Source organism: Staurois parvus, unplaced genomic scaffold (assembly GCF_062004578.1).
Source record: "Staurois parvus isolate SC_StPar_1 unplaced genomic scaffold, SC_StPar_1.0 ptg000525l, whole genome shotgun sequence".
NCBI lineage: Eukaryota > Metazoa > Chordata > Amphibia > Anura > Ranidae > Staurois > Staurois parvus.
The window spans coordinates 650,013-665,549 of NW_028318321.1; the positions used below are offsets into that span (position 1 = coordinate 650,013).

General features: G+C 42.2%; 1 protein-coding gene across 1 annotated transcript in view; it reads right to left on the bottom strand.

The window, feature by feature from the left end:
- Positions 1 to 13,571, bottom strand: part of LOC149451674 (arsenite methyltransferase-like) — a 42,253-nt gene extending 28,682 nt beyond the window's left edge. Inside the window, exons 1-4 of the mRNA XM_089690229.1 lie at positions 13,394 to 13,571; positions 6,130 to 6,178; positions 4,981 to 5,108; positions 2,524 to 2,674 (exon numbers count right to left, since the gene is read on the bottom strand). Of these exons, the coding sequence (XP_089546355.1) occupies positions 2,524 to 2,674; positions 4,981 to 5,108; positions 6,130 to 6,178; positions 13,394 to 13,413 (348 nt within the window). The 5' untranslated portion in view covers positions 13,414 to 13,571. The remainder of the gene's footprint in view (positions 1 to 2,523; positions 2,675 to 4,980; positions 5,109 to 6,129; positions 6,179 to 13,393) is intronic.
- Between the last annotated feature and the right edge of the window lie 1,966 nt (positions 13,572 to 15,537).

The following is a 15,537-nucleotide window of genomic DNA, read 5'->3' on the forward strand; positions in this document are numbered from 1 at the left end:
ACACGCGACTTGCTACTTCCCCCAAAATCTACTGTAGGAGCTGCAAATGTTAATTATTATATGTCACAGAAATATTTAATATTTACCAAGAGCAGCCAGCAGGTGGCAAGCTGGTTTCACTAGGATGGCTCACTGCTCTTCTGTGAGTGCAATGTTGTGAATGGGCCTAAAAAGCAGGAGAATGAATTATACAGCTAACTGAATGAAGAGGGATATACTCCTTCCTTTTTTGGACCCATCTGGGATACAGATGTCAACATTAAGGACTGTTTCACATGGGCGGACTCTGCCATCGGATCTGCCTGCTCAGCAGGGGATCTGTCCGTTGATTTCTGCTGAGCAGGTGATGACAGGTCCATGTCTGCTCCGCTTATGCAGAGCAGACACAGACACATCCTGCTTTCCTCTATATGCGGTCACATATAAACGGACTACCTGTCGGTTTACATCCAACTGTCATCTAATCCACTAGACCAGAGGTCTCCAAACTATGGCCCTCCACTGTTGAAGTACTACAAGTCCCATCATGCCTCTGCCTCTTGGAATCTTGCCTGTGGCTGTCAGTCTTGCAAGGCCTCATTAGACTTGCAGTTCTTCAACAACAGGAGGGCCATAGTTTGGAGACCCTTGCACTAGATAGATGGTGACCGGATCCCCATCTGTTTTCAGTGGATCTGATCAGATCAGATGCAGGCAGGTGTAAACTGACACATGTCTGTTTACATTCGCTGCTCCACAGAGGCCAATGGATGGTCCAGTTGTGTCTTCCTGAAAAAACGTCAGGCTGACCCGATCAGCCCGTCCATGTGAAAGGGGCTTAAACATCAGGTTGTCTTCATGTAAATGTTTAAATACAAATATACATAAAACAGACCGTTATTGTTTGTCTAATGTCAGAAGTTTCTTTAAAGGCACTGCAGACTTTCATTCATGTTTTCATTGTTTTAAATAGATATTATTGTAGATATATTCCCTATGTTGTTTATTTGCCTTACTTTGTAATGATGGACTCACTTGTTGTGGCTGCAGTTTGTAGTGTCATGGCTGCATTAGCATAACTGGAACCTTCAGGGTCCTAGTGCAAGAAACCATGAAGGGCTCCTTGACTCCAAGCCAGGACCCTTCCCTCCGAGCCGGTGTCGAAGTGCGACCTTTGTGACAGTGGTAGTTCTGATACTAATGTCAGTAGTTTTTTTTTCATCTTTATTTTATTTTTTTACAATATTATTTTTTAAATTATTTTTTACAATTTTATTTTAGGAGCCCCGTTGGGGGGCTTTGGTGAAATATCAGGGATCTAAACAGACAGAGAACGGAAATTAAGGACACAGAACCCAATCACCTTCTCTGCATCCTCAGCTGCACAGAATGAATGGACAGAAATAGCTCTGTACAGAGCTTCCTGTCCATTCATAAACAGAAGCAGTTTCAGTTATGAATGGACAGTCAGTGATTGGTACCGATCACTGACTGTCCATTCATAAATCACACATTTAACTGCCCCTTCCCCGCTCTCCATCCTGACAGATCCGCTGCAGCAGTCAAAGGGAGAGGGGAGGGGGGAACCCAGGGGGTGGGCAGGAGAGAGCATGGGGGGGCTGTGAAAGAGCATGGGGGGAGGCGACGAGCATGGGGGTGGAGAGCACTGGGGCTAGAGAGCACAGGGCTGGAGAGCATGGGGGCGGAGAGCACTGGGAGCCAGAAAGCACGGAAACACGGAGTGCATGGGGGGCTGGACAGCATGGGGGGCAGAGAGCATGGGGACAGCAGAAAGAAGCTGGATAGGAGGAGCGGAGGAAGCAACTGCATATAGAGGAATAGATGCCTCCATTTTCCTCCTGCTGCTGAATGCCTGTGGGAGGCAGAGGAGGAGAAGCCAGCATTCAGTGGCTGCAGGAGGGAAATGGAGAGATCAATTCCTCTATGTGCAGCAGCTGCCCCCACCACTGCTCCCATCCAGGTGTACAGGGGGCCGCATAGGGCTGGGTCACACTTTCAATCCTTGCTACCCCTGTAGGTATGCCCCTGCATAGCTGATTGATTCCCCTATGTCCATGTATTACCACATCTAGCCTGTCCCTATTCGCCAAAGGAGCAAGACAACTTCCAGTTCTTGGTCACACAGCATCCAGTGCATGTGTTTCCATCTGCTCTGTGTTGCTGAGTGCTAATGTAATAAAAATATCTCTTGGCTCCATGGTGAGCTCTCCGTAGTTGCAAATGCTCTGCCTGCTTGTGTCTGTGTCATATATAAATACTGTGTACAGTAGCTCCCACCTGCATCAGCACTAGACTCCGAAACCCAGTTCTCAAGCTACAGACAGAGGTCATGCATTACATGTTCAGAGCCATGCCACATGCCTCAGAAAAACAGAAACGTTTGACACAGAAATATGAAAATGTATTCTGCTACAGGATGTGCATACACAGAAATAAGGTGAAATGTAGGTGAAAAATACAAGGTGCAGGTAGGAAGGTCTATAATGCCTTTAATTATTTGTTTCTGTTTCCTGTAAGGAGTACCTGCTCATCAGTCATGTCCACTCCAGTGACATATCCCTGCTGTCCAACCAGTTTACTCAGCATGTAACAGTCTCTCCCACTCCCGCTGCCCAGATCCAGGATCCTGCAGTTCTCCAGACATTCTGGAACTGTGATGCCACATCCATAATAACTGTGTAATGAAAAACAAAACATTTTCCAAATACAAGTAGAAAACCTTCTAAACTAAATATACATTTTCTCCAGTGTGTATGTGTAGCGCTACTATCGTAGGAGCCACAGGACTACTGTCCAGGTCTTCCTCGATTACTTTGCCCTGTAGCCAGGCAGATAGGCTCACTCACACACTTCTCCAATAACCAGTTTAGAGGTGTTGTTTTTATATTTGGAGAACATGGATAGGGATGAGGGAGATAAGTAGGATACTCCAAAATGAGGAACTACTGTACATACATTAAGGACTTTATCTAATCATCAGGATGAGCTATATTGGAGTTTCTGCTTGAATCAAACAATAGACTTCAGCTGAAGGCCATGGTAATAGTAGTAGTAGTAACCTCTTTAGAGCACCAGAGTAGTGTTCCTTTAAAAGTAGGCCAGGTGGACAAAGGTGTTCCCTTTGCTAGATCCGCAGCTGACGTCCTAGCACCAGAGGGACTACCCCCACAAGGCCCAAGAGCAGCTGAATGCCTTCCTCCATGATACCAGACTAGATCTTCAGTAGACAGCCCCCTCAGTCAGTAGGGCAGAACTGGGTCTTAGCATTCACACCCTCAGGTCACCCACCTGAGGCCTTTGGCAGTAGAAGCTTGGGAGCAGGGACAGACTGACCATTTGGAAACTCGGGCACTGCCCGAGGGCCCTGGGTCAGTAGGGGTCCCACGAGATGCCCCTGGTACCTTTTTTCATAGGCTTTTTAGAGTTTGGGCAAGGACACAGGGGCCCCATGATCCCCTATTGCCCAGGGGCCCCATGAGTTGTCAGTCCGCCCCTGCTTGGGAGGCAATATGCCCTCTCCAATGCTGGAACAATCCCATACTGGAAACACCCAGAGCCCCGTATGCTCACTGAATATATACAGTTACCCAGCATGCCATCAGAGCCAGTCTCTTTGGGATTGGCTGAGGCTGTATCAATTTTCATCCTGCCATCTGCATAACTCCACAATTATCATGCAGAAACTTCTCCAGTTTCCTGGATACAGAGGAAGCTATAGGCAGACTAGCAGCAGATGAGCACACAGAGAAGACCTAACTCACAGCTCACCAAGTACAGTGAGCTAACTATGCTTTTTCCTAACTAATAATTACAGCAACTCTGCCTACAGAGTGACAACTAAATTTACCTATCAAAAACACAACAAATTCTATCCATCTTACCCTAGCACCGTCATAGGAGGTTGCTACATACAGTATGCATGTGTTTACTACAAATAGCTTTCCCCAAAAAAGACAGAAGGATTTCTGAGCAAATTAATTTTTACAAGGTAGGCCTGTAAGAGATCTGTACCATCTATTTGGTATGTAAAGCATCACATGGCCTTTGTGGAACCAGAACACCCACCTGCAGAAAAAAGGCGTTTGATGCTTTACCATCACACTAATACCAATAACTAATACCAACAATAGGGCATCTCCCTCATTTTATTTCAATATACTCCAGGCCCATCATTTTAATTTTATGTTTCCTCTTGTGAATTTTGTTATCAAACCACTGATTTTGAGTTTTAAAGTCAGTCCCCCCAGAGCTATAAGCCCCAAGCTACCATTCAGAAAAAAGGTTAGGTTTGGTATTCCTATACTTAGTCAAACAATCCAATGTAGAAAGTCTTTAAATATGCCCACTGGCTTGGTGAGGCAGCTCTTAATGCAACATACCTTCCTCAAAAGGGTGCCAGAGAATGGATTCAAAAATAGACCAACACAAATGGATGTCATACCATAACGTGAAGGAGATAAATAAGACTTTTAATAGTTCGAAATCCAACCATAGAAAAAACAGCTGACAGGTTTTGGAGCCATAATGCTCCCCCTTAATCTGGGCCTAGCTAATGATATGTACACTTGAATGGACTCATAGATCTATAACTTCATGGACCTATGTTCAGTCTGGTGAAAGGTTCCCCTTTTGGACTACAAGTAACACCAGGTGGTTAGTGACAGTCTGCCACTATTATAATTCACCTTTGATCTTTGCTTAGTACTATTAATCCATTTTTTATATATCATATATTTTTTCTCTCTGACCCTCACTCCCCCATTATCCACCCCATTGCCTCCTCCCCTCTTCAACAATACAGCCTCTGTCTCCTTCCTCTTCATCCTCCACAATCCATTCTTGTTGCTTTTTTCTCTCTCTTTCCCAGAATCTGGTCTCACTGACCCATTACCCCCACATTCTGATCTTACTGACTCCTAACCTACCTTTTTCCTCTATCTGACATTCATTTCACTATGAATATGTTGTGAAACATCATACCGTAAAGAAATGTCTGCATGAATCTCAGCCAATGCCTTTTTAATATTTTCCGGTATAGGTCTGGAAACAGCGACGCTGGCTGATGTTTTAAGATCCTTTGTATCAGTCAGTTGCTTTCCATAATAGTCCTGTTATAGAAAAAAATCAGTGGCAAAAAGGTGACCAATAAAAGTTAAAGAAGACTATTTGTCAACTTGTTATATCATATTACTGCAGCAGCTTCCAATACACTGACACTATGGTTGCTCTGTGCTCCATTGTTAATGTAAGGGAGCTGGCTTATTCAAGAATCCCTAATTTTTCCTTCTAGGCCTGCAGGCCATCATTCAAAGGCCATGCAGTTTATTATTTTATAGTCTAAAAAACAATTCTCCCAGTTGGGTTTGCATATAAATATGCTGGGATCAGAAATTTCACATCTGCAGGGTAAGTGTTGATCCTACGATTGCAGCAAACCTTAACCTTGTCCTAAATTGATTTGTCCTACAGGAACAGATCACCAAATTACCACCAAAAAAGTGTGCTATAAAAAGTACATTACAGCAATTCCTTCTAAAAAAAAATTAAGCTTATTGGCAACTCAGCATGTAATTTTGTCTATTTTTGTAAGGAATGCATTTCCTCAGGATAGAGAGCAACCTGGTACTGTGTTTTCTTCCCAAGCTCCAAAGATATGCTGGTAGCTTATTGGGTTTTGTCCAAACTGGCCCTAGTATATGTATGCAGAGATTGGAACTGCATGTGAGATAGGAACTTTATGTCATATACCATTTGAAGGCAGGGACTGATGTACAATCTGTAAAGAACTGTATGAATTGTTGGCATTATATAAATACCTGTAATAAATAATAATAAATAGTGAAATTATTTTTCAGTCTGTTATTTTTTTCTTTAGAAAAATGTATAGCTTGCTAACTACTCTCTATAGTGAGCTGCACATACATATGATTTCCATTAAAATGCCTGTCTACTGTAGATTAAAATATTGTTGTAAAACAAGAAAGCATGATTTTTGGACCTTGACTCTGTGGCATTTGAATGTGAACAGATTATTGTTCAAAATAGGTGCATGCTGAAAATTTATCCTCATCCCCTTATATGAAGATATTGCACAAGTATTCTTCTTTAGGAATCCGTTAAATACTGTACCTTGACATCATCATATGTCTGTTTATAGCTGGCATCAGGTTCTGCTTTACTATACACCATAGGAAAAAAAAAACATTAATTTTCAAAAATATTAATTTAGAATGATAGATAATTATATATTATAATATAAAATTCAGAATCCAGTGCCCCATTCTAAAGGGAATAGAAAATGTGAACTGCCATTGCTTTCCAAAGGTGCATGCACCAGGGCTTTCATCCTTATCTTTGCTTCACTACTTTGTGAGTCACTGACCCCAAAACAGGTTTCAGGACATTTCCTATGCAAATGCTTCTTCTGGGAAAGCTAAGTAGTAAATTTTGAATAAAGGTGCTAACTCCAGAGTATCGTTTTAGGTTCAATTTTTGAAGTTTTTTTTTTTTTAATATTTAACTTGATGTTTAATATTTTTTGTTATACTACCATCTTCATTTTAAAAATTATGTATAATTCTACAAGCTTTACTTTACAAATAAACAATTACTACATGACAAAGGATTCCCAAAAAAAGAAAAATTGTTTTTTTTTAATTACATATTAGTCCTGACTACAGTATAATACATAAAAAAACATATAAAAAACATTATACTGGATTGTGCCCAGCATGTTGTATACTCCCTAGCATCTGGCAGTTTTTGTTCCACTATCCATTTGACATTTATAATACATTTTTAAACTGTACTAATATCCGATGAATCATCAGTTATTAAAATTAATATGTATATTAGCCATTTTCTCAACACCTCTATATCTCCGGCATTGCAAGCAAGACAAACCAGAAGTGAAGCCTTGTGGCTTCACAGCCGCTTTCCTTCTGCACAGTGTGAGTCGTGCCATGTGATTGGACCCGTGGTCATCTGGGACCTGTGAAGTGTTCCAGAAAACTGTAGGGGAAGGGAGGGGGTACTCCCCCCCAAAAAATGCCAAATGTGGCAATGGGGAGGAGGGTACAAACAAGAGGATCTTCCCCTGTAGGGTGGAACTCCACTTTAAATAGCAGGACTTCCTCTGTACTGGGCCCCTTTGTTGGCTCTGTTTCCCTGGGTGTGTGCTATACTGCTGAGCTACTGAACTTCTGGACTTTGACCTTTTGCCTGATTCCTGGATTACTTTCTTTGCCTGACAATTCTATTTTACTCTGCCAGTCTGTGTATGACCCTGCCTGCCTCTGCTCTGGACTAAAACTTTTACAGGTACCTTACCACCTGACAAAAGGACCTATAGTAAGTTATCCTAAAAACTTGCAATCTTAAATATCTTCAGTTGGCCAAGGAAGGGTATCCTTTGCACTCCAAAATATCTGCCTGAACCAACATAGCGCTTGTCATAAATCAGCAACAAAGCTGCTGATCTGTCACTTGTATCCCCACAGACCAGCAGGCATCCTGAAACACGTAATTCCACTGGAAATACAAGTGAGAAATCAGCAACTTTGTCACTGATCTGTGATAGTACCTCCTCTTGGGGAGGGAGGAACTGTCCATTACCAACAGAGGTGTATGAAGCTCATAGTAGAACACTAGGGGGGGACATAAAAATATCAAATGAAGCACTGGGAACATCTTAACACAACCCCTTCATAGAGGAGTTACTTTTCAAGTGGTTTTGATGAGAGTTTTTTAAGACCCAGATTTGGTAAGAGGCAACCATCAGCATAAAACAACTGAGAGCCAAGCCAGCGGGTTCTGTGATGCCACCATACAGAAGTTCAAGTCCAATTAGTGATGCCCAAAGTCTAAACCTGCAAACAATAGCCAGCAAAACCAGAACCTATAAAGTTTAGACCAAAAAGGTCAGAACTCACTGAGAACCTTTCAAGACCTAGCCAACACAGGAAGCCTCCAATATTGGGCCATGCAAGGGTAACAACAATATCAGACCTCACTTTAGTAAGGGCAACCCTTAGGCCTTCCAGAACATCGGCAACACCCGGGCAAGTCTGAACAAAGGTGGTTTCTTGACACATTTGGACCAAAGGAGCTTTTGGGCATGCTGGGCTAATAGGGTCTCAGAAATGCGTGACACTGCAAAGGTCTCAGGATGGCATAATTCTGGCAAAGTCTTGGGGGTGCATTGGCACTGTCAGGGTTTCAGGAAGGTATGGCATAAACTCAGTACGTGTTCCTGGTAAACTCTCAGGAGCACATGCCACTGGTAGAGTCTTGGGTTCAGGCACAGCAAGCAGACAAACAGAAGAGACTGCTTCCATAACAGGAGAAGCTGTCTTACATTCAAAAGAGGCCGACTCACATACAGGCACAGAAGAGGTGGACATAAATTTAGAAATGGGGATTACAGACTAAGCAGAGAGGGACACAGAAGAGGGATTATTATGTAAAAGAAGGATTGCTTAGCTCAGAGTTGGTGGGGTTTGTCTCAAACACAGTGGGGACCTGCCCACTCTCAGGGTCAGATTCAGGGCACAAAGCCTCAGGGATAAATTCAGGGTGCTGGATCCCAGAAGCAAACTCAGGGTGCTGGATCCCAGAGGCAAACTCGGGGTGCTGGACCTCAGAGGCAAACTTGGGGTGCTGGACCTCAGAGGCAAACTCGGGGTGCTGAACCTCAGAGGCAAACTCAGGGTGCAGGAACTCACACGCTAAATTCAGGGAGGAACAAAAACATATCTTTTAAGACTTGTTTCCCAGGGATTCAGCTGCTACATATAGACGAGACATGGTGAACGATATGGGGTTGATTCACTAAAGACAAATAGGCTGTGCACTGCAAGTGCAGTTACTCTAAATCTGAGGGAAACATGCAAGGAAAAAAAAAACTGCATTTTTGCTTGCACATGATTGGATGAAAGAAATCAGCAGAGCTTCGCCTCCTTTCAGAGCTTCCCCTCGGATGTAAAGCAAGTGCACTTGCCGATGCACTTGTGGTGTACTTGCAGTGCACAGACTATTTGCTTTTAGTAAATTAACCCTTATGTCTGCAGAGCTGATTTACCTGTAAGGGCCCAGTCTCTGGCTAGGCATGTTATCAGGGTCCATGATGTGAGCAAACTGTCATGTATGGCTGGAGATAGTGGACCCACCGTGTAGTCTGTACACTAGATGGTGGTGTAGTGACTTGGTTCAGAAAAGCACTAAGGTGTAGAAATACAGGCAGGTGTGCAGGGGTAGATTACAGCAATGGAATTCTGGGCTTAAAGGCAGGTAAGCAAATGTCACTTGCAGCACAGGGGCGCTGGGCTAATGGAGAGACAGGAGTGCAGCATCTTACAGCATTGAGGAGCTAGGCTTACAGGAACACAAACAGGGTTGCCAACCCCCACTCCTTTTTTTTACCAACAAAACAAAGAAAATTTACTGACAGAGTGCATTTTTATTTACAACCTGAAATATGACAGAAACTCTTAGAAAGTAAGAGGATTGATATTTAAACAATATCACCAATATAAAACCTAGTCAATGTGACGATTACTAGGATTATGAAAGAATGGGGGAACCCTGGGATGGAGCAAAAAAACAATGTGCAACATGGCAAATTGTGGTCATGGTCAGGTTCAGAGAGGGGAGAGAAATAGGTGAATGGAGGGGGTGGGGGATGGATTGAGAGAGGGGTGGAAGGCAAGGAGAGGGGGGGAGAGTGATTCTCAGTATGTTCCTGCCTGCACCTTGTATCCTTGCACTCGTTGTGTCCTTTGAACATTCTGGCTTAATAGTGTGTCGGTTTTCTTTGGGTAGCTCTGCCAGCCCCTAGTTTTCCTGCTCCTCTATGATCATTTGTGAGTGTCAGCCCGCCATTTTCTACTGGCACCTGTGCATTCTTAGTCTGCAGCCTGCTTCAGCATCTCCCTGTGTGCTGCAAGTTTATGTCCATTCTAATTTCATCTCTGCTCCAGCTCCAGACAACAGATACAGCTCCAAGCTCTGGAGCTGGAGTCCCGCCAATCCTACATCTCCACTGTCCTGGTCACCACTGTCACCAAGACTAAAAGTGAAGGAAAACCAAAACTTTTTTTGTGTTGTCAGCAGAGAAGGAACCTAGGGAAAACTATCCCATGAGGACACAAAACAGGTTACAAAGACTCTATTTACTATGACTATTTGAATCCAAGATCACTTGTTTCAATTCAAATGTATTAATCAGTTGTATTCACTTTTGTCATGAATTATGGTCTTGTTTGATTGTCGGTTTCATACTTTTCTTTCTTTACCTCTTCTACCCCTGTAGACTACTTGCTTAGAATGGTTGGCTCTACAGTACTAAGGACACATCTACAATGAATGTTTCAACTGCTATTGTTTTATTCCAAAAATATGCATTTTAATGTTTTGGATGGACCTTCCAATACCATGTTCCAAATAGTTTATCCAGACAGTTGATAAAGCTATTCAAATACAAGCTTATCTATTTAACACAACCCTGTACTCTTGTCAACCTAAATATTGAATTTTCTAGCTGATAAGGTTTTGTTATCTGTATACAGTGCCTTGAAAAACTATTCATACCCCTTGAAATTTTCCACATTTTGTCACGTTACAACCAAAATTGTAAATGTACTTTATTGGGATTTTATGTGATAGACCAACACAAAGTGGCACATAATTTTGAAGTGGAAGAAAAATTATATATGATTTTCGACATTTTTTTTACAAATAAATATCTGCTCAGTGTGTCATGCATATGTATTCAGTCCCCTGAGTCAATACTTTGTAGAACCACCTTTCACTGCATTTACAACTGCAAGTCTTTTTAGGAATGTCTCTACCAGCTTTGCACATCTACAGAGTGAAATTTTTGCCCATTCTTCTTTGCAAAATGGCTCAAGCTCTGTCAGATTGGATGGAGAGCGTCTGTGAATGGCAATTTCAAGTCTTGCCACAGATTCTCAATTGGATTTAGGTCTGGACTTTGTCTGGGCCATTCTAACACATGAATATGCTTTGGTCTAAACCATTCTATTGTAGCTCTGGCTGTATGTTTAGGGTCATTGTCCTGCTGGAAGGTGAACCTCCACCCCAGTCTCAAGTCTTTTGCAGACTCTAATAGGTTTTCTTCTAAGATCGCCCTGTATTTGGCTCCATCCATCTTCCCATCAACATCAAGCATCCCCATAACATGCTGCCACCACTGTGTTTCACGGTGGGGATGGTGTGTTCAGGGTGATGTGCAGTGTTAGTTTTCAGTCATACATAGCATTTTTCTTTTACACCAAAAAAATCAATCGTGGTCTCATCTGACCAGAACACCTTCTTCCATGCGTTTGCTGTGTCCCCCCATATGGCTTCTTGTAAACTGCAAATGGGACTTCTTATGGCTTGCTTTTAACAATGGCTTTCTTATTAGCACACCTTCCATAAAGGCCAGATTTGTGGAGTGCACAACTAATAGTTGTTCCGTGGACAGATTTTCCCACCTGAGCTGTGGATCTCTGCAACTCCTACAGAGTTACCATGGGCCTTTTGGCTGCTTCTCTGATTAATGCTCTCCTTGCCTGGCCTGTCAGTTTAGGTGGATGGCCAAGTCTTGGTAGGTTTGCAGTTGTGCCATACTCTTTCCATTTTCAGATAATGGATTGAACAGTGCTCCATGAGATGTTAAAAGCTTGGGATATTTTTTTTATAACCTAACCCTGCTTTAACCACTTGCCTACCTGACACTTATACCACCTTCCTTTTCAGCTTTCAGCGCTGTCAAACTTTGAATGACAATTACGTAGTCATACAACATTTTACCCATATGAAATTTTTATAATTTTTTTTCACACAAATAGAGCTTTCTTTTGGTGGTATCTACTAGCCCCTGGGTGTTTTATTTTTTGCACTATAAACAAAAAAAGAGCAAAAAATAAAAAAAAAAGTTTTCTTTGTTTCTATTATAAAATTTTGCAAACATTTAATTTTTCTTCTTCACTGATGTGCGTTGATGATGCACTGATAGGCAGCACTGATCGGCAGCACTGATGGGCACTGATAGGCGGCACTGATGAGCCTGCACTGATGATGGGCAATGATAATCGGTACTGATTGGCACTGATAGTCAGCACTGCTGGGCACTGACTGGCGGCACTGCTGGGCACTGAGTGGTGGCACTGCTGGGCACTGATGGGTGGCACCGATGGATGGAACTGGTGGGTGGAACTGGTGGGCACTGATGGGCACTGATGGGTGGCACTGCTGGGCACTTGTGGGTGGCACTGGTGGGTGGCACTGCTGGGCACTGATCATCAGTGCCCTTATGATCTGTGCCAATCCCTCCTCTGGCAATTGCCCATTTTCGGCAGTACTACAGCGTGAGGAAAGTGGAGCCGATAACCGGCAATTGCATTTCCCCGTGATCAGTGTGTTATTGGACACGGCTGATCACGTGGTAAAAGGCCGCTGTGATTGGCCTTTTACCATATCACGTGGTCAGCTGTATCCGTAGGACACAACAATCACGGAGATTGCCGGGTGCGCGCCCCAGGTGTGGGCAGGAGAGCGTGTTCTGGGAGGAAATATGACACCCTCCCAGAACTGGCCGGCCACAGTGAAGCTGTCATTCGGCTATCTGTGGTCGGCAAATGATTAAACTTCTCCACAACTTTATACATGACCTGTCTGTTGTGTTCCTTGGCCTTCATGATGCTGTTTGTTCACTAATGTTCTCTAACAAACCTCTGAGGGCTTCACAGAACAGCTGTATTTATACCGAGATTAAATTACAGACAGGTGGACTCTATTTACTAATTAGGTGACTTCTGAAGGCAATTGGTGACACTAGATTTTAGTTAGTGGTACCAGAGAAAAGGGGGCTGAATACAAAAGCACACCACACTTTTCAGATATTTATTTGTAAAAAAGTTTGAAAACTGTTTATCATTTTCCTTCCACTTCACAATTGTGTGCACTTTGTGTTGGTCTATCACAAAAAAAATCCTAATTAAATGCATTTACATTTTGGCTGTAAAATGACAAAGTGCAGAAAATTTCAAGGGGTATGAATACTTTTTTTAAGGTGCTGTAATACTTTTCAGTTCAGAGGGGGTAGTATAAGTTAATTGGTTGGGCGCTAGTTTTGGTTTTCATGTCTACACCTTTAATTATATTATGTACAATATTGCTATCTAAATACCTCTTATTTTAAATTTCATTTTAGCTATACTGGTCAAAACATTAAATTTGGAGTTATAATTCATATTTCTTTTCTGATCTGTGGCAGTTTCTGAAAGGGTCATTACTAAGTATCTGCTGCCCTGGCTATGGGGATAATTAAACATTATATATAACAAAGATCTACAACAATTGGAAAAATTGTGGTAGATAGAAATCTTACCTGGATTGTGCCATTTCCATTTAGTAACGACTGTGTGCTCTGCTCTGTACAAGTCCTTTAAATGACTGTTTAGAATCTAACCTTTCAAGAAAAGAGGAGTTGTCCTGCTACTGCTATTCACAAAACCCTGAGAAAATGCAGTGTGGCAAAACTGGCGTTCTCTTTAAAAAGCACTTATAACTGCTCAATAGTAACTCTCAGGTTTTGCTGGTTAAGTGAACTTTAACCCATCCTACAGGGTGAGCTGAAAGCTATTAATGTAAATGCACACTGGATGACCTTTGTATTGTCATACTTATAGTACTCTTAAAAAACACGAAAAAGTATACCTGCTACAGTAGCTGTGTATGTATTACTGCTACTGATTATGTACTACTAAACAACCTAATTGACCAATGTATGAAGGTTGCTGGGTAATTAGCAACAACTAGACCCTTAGGGGATAAGTGTTTTCTTTACCATTATGCACAACTAGCTAATGCATGATGTCTCAGTTCCCCATACATGTGTCAATGGCAAATCTCTGCGTAATGAATTCAAGCATTTATTTGTTTTACATAAAGTGTGGAATGATTAAAACCACTTTTATGTCTATCAGGAATCAAAGACCTCTGAATTTATGGGTTCTCTGCAGGGGCGGACTGACCATTCCAGCACTCGGGCACTGCCTGAGGGCCCGGGGTCAGTAGGGGGCCCCATGAAGTGCCACTGGTACCTTTTATAGGCTTTTTTGTGTGTGCTTTGAGTGTGAGCAAGGACACATGGGCCCCATAATCCCCTATTGCCCGGGGGCCCCATGAGTTGTCAGTCCACCCCTGGTTCTTTGTAAGGTACCTACCCAGCCACACTGGGATCTGGCAGCATTGTTATGCATAGTGCTAGCAGATTTTTTTAATCATATTTTCATTCTGCCGTTAACCCCCCCCTTTTATTAGGAACACCTCAGTACACTGTCCTAGTTGACCACCTCTCCATTACAAACACTTCTCACCCACTTGGGGGCTTGGTAAGGGGCGTTTCAGGACCCCAGATTCTACCTTTTGCAGGTGAGGCACCTGCATCATGCCCAGCCTGCTTCTCCCTCTCTTCTCACTTCTCTCTCTCTTTTTCACCTTCTTAACTCCCTCTCTTACTCTCACACCTTTTCCTCAGTCCCCCCCCCCCTCTTCTTTTTTTTTTTCTTCTTTCTCCACCTCTCCTCCTGGCAGTAACTCGCCATGCCCAAGGTCACTTTCATGGCATATAACGTGAAGGACTTGAATAGCCTGAAGAAACGCAGTAAGCTATTAAGCGAATTGTGGCATTATAGATCTCATATTGTTTTTCTCCAGGAGACTCACTTCCGTAAAGAAAAAATTACAAAACTGGGCAATTTCAGATTTCCAACGGCATACCACAGTGCCTCCTTGTCCTCTAAGTCTAGGAGTGTGACGATTCTCATTTCAAAACAAGTACAGTGGGTTATAATATATGTGAATTTTACGGTATCCCTTAAATAATTCAATACAATAAGGCTATAAATAGCATAAGGATACACTTTCCCCCAAAAAGTGTAAAAAACTGTGAATATGAATATGCTAATACCAATATTCCCAAAAGTATATATCACACAAATATATATTAAAAAAAAGTCCAAAAATGGATAAGAAACAAAATTAAATAAAAATAATATAAAAAAGTCACTCTGTGCCAACTTCAATCATCAATCTTCATATTCAGCCTTTCAATGGCTCGCAAAGAAACCTCAACATAAAAATAAAAATCACATTGCATTATCTTAAGTAAAATATAAATAAAACAAATGTGATAAAAGCAAACAACCATGTGTGATCACAAATAGTGAGAAAAGTGAAAGTGTCAAAACAGTGCCAGTGAATCAATCGAGTGAAAAATATGCATCCAAAAACAGCATGTGAAACACTGTGTCCACATCTATGGTGTAAGGAGTGAATACCCTTACCAAAAATATGTAAATAATATGCCTTTACACCTCCCGGGGAGGGTATTATCACAAATTCTGCTTCAACCAAAGGATCATCATAGCTTCATGGATCAGATCAAGATGTCATCCAGATATAGCAGCTTTCAAGTATAACCATCAATCTCCACCAATCCACCGATGCCCACCATATATAGAATAAATC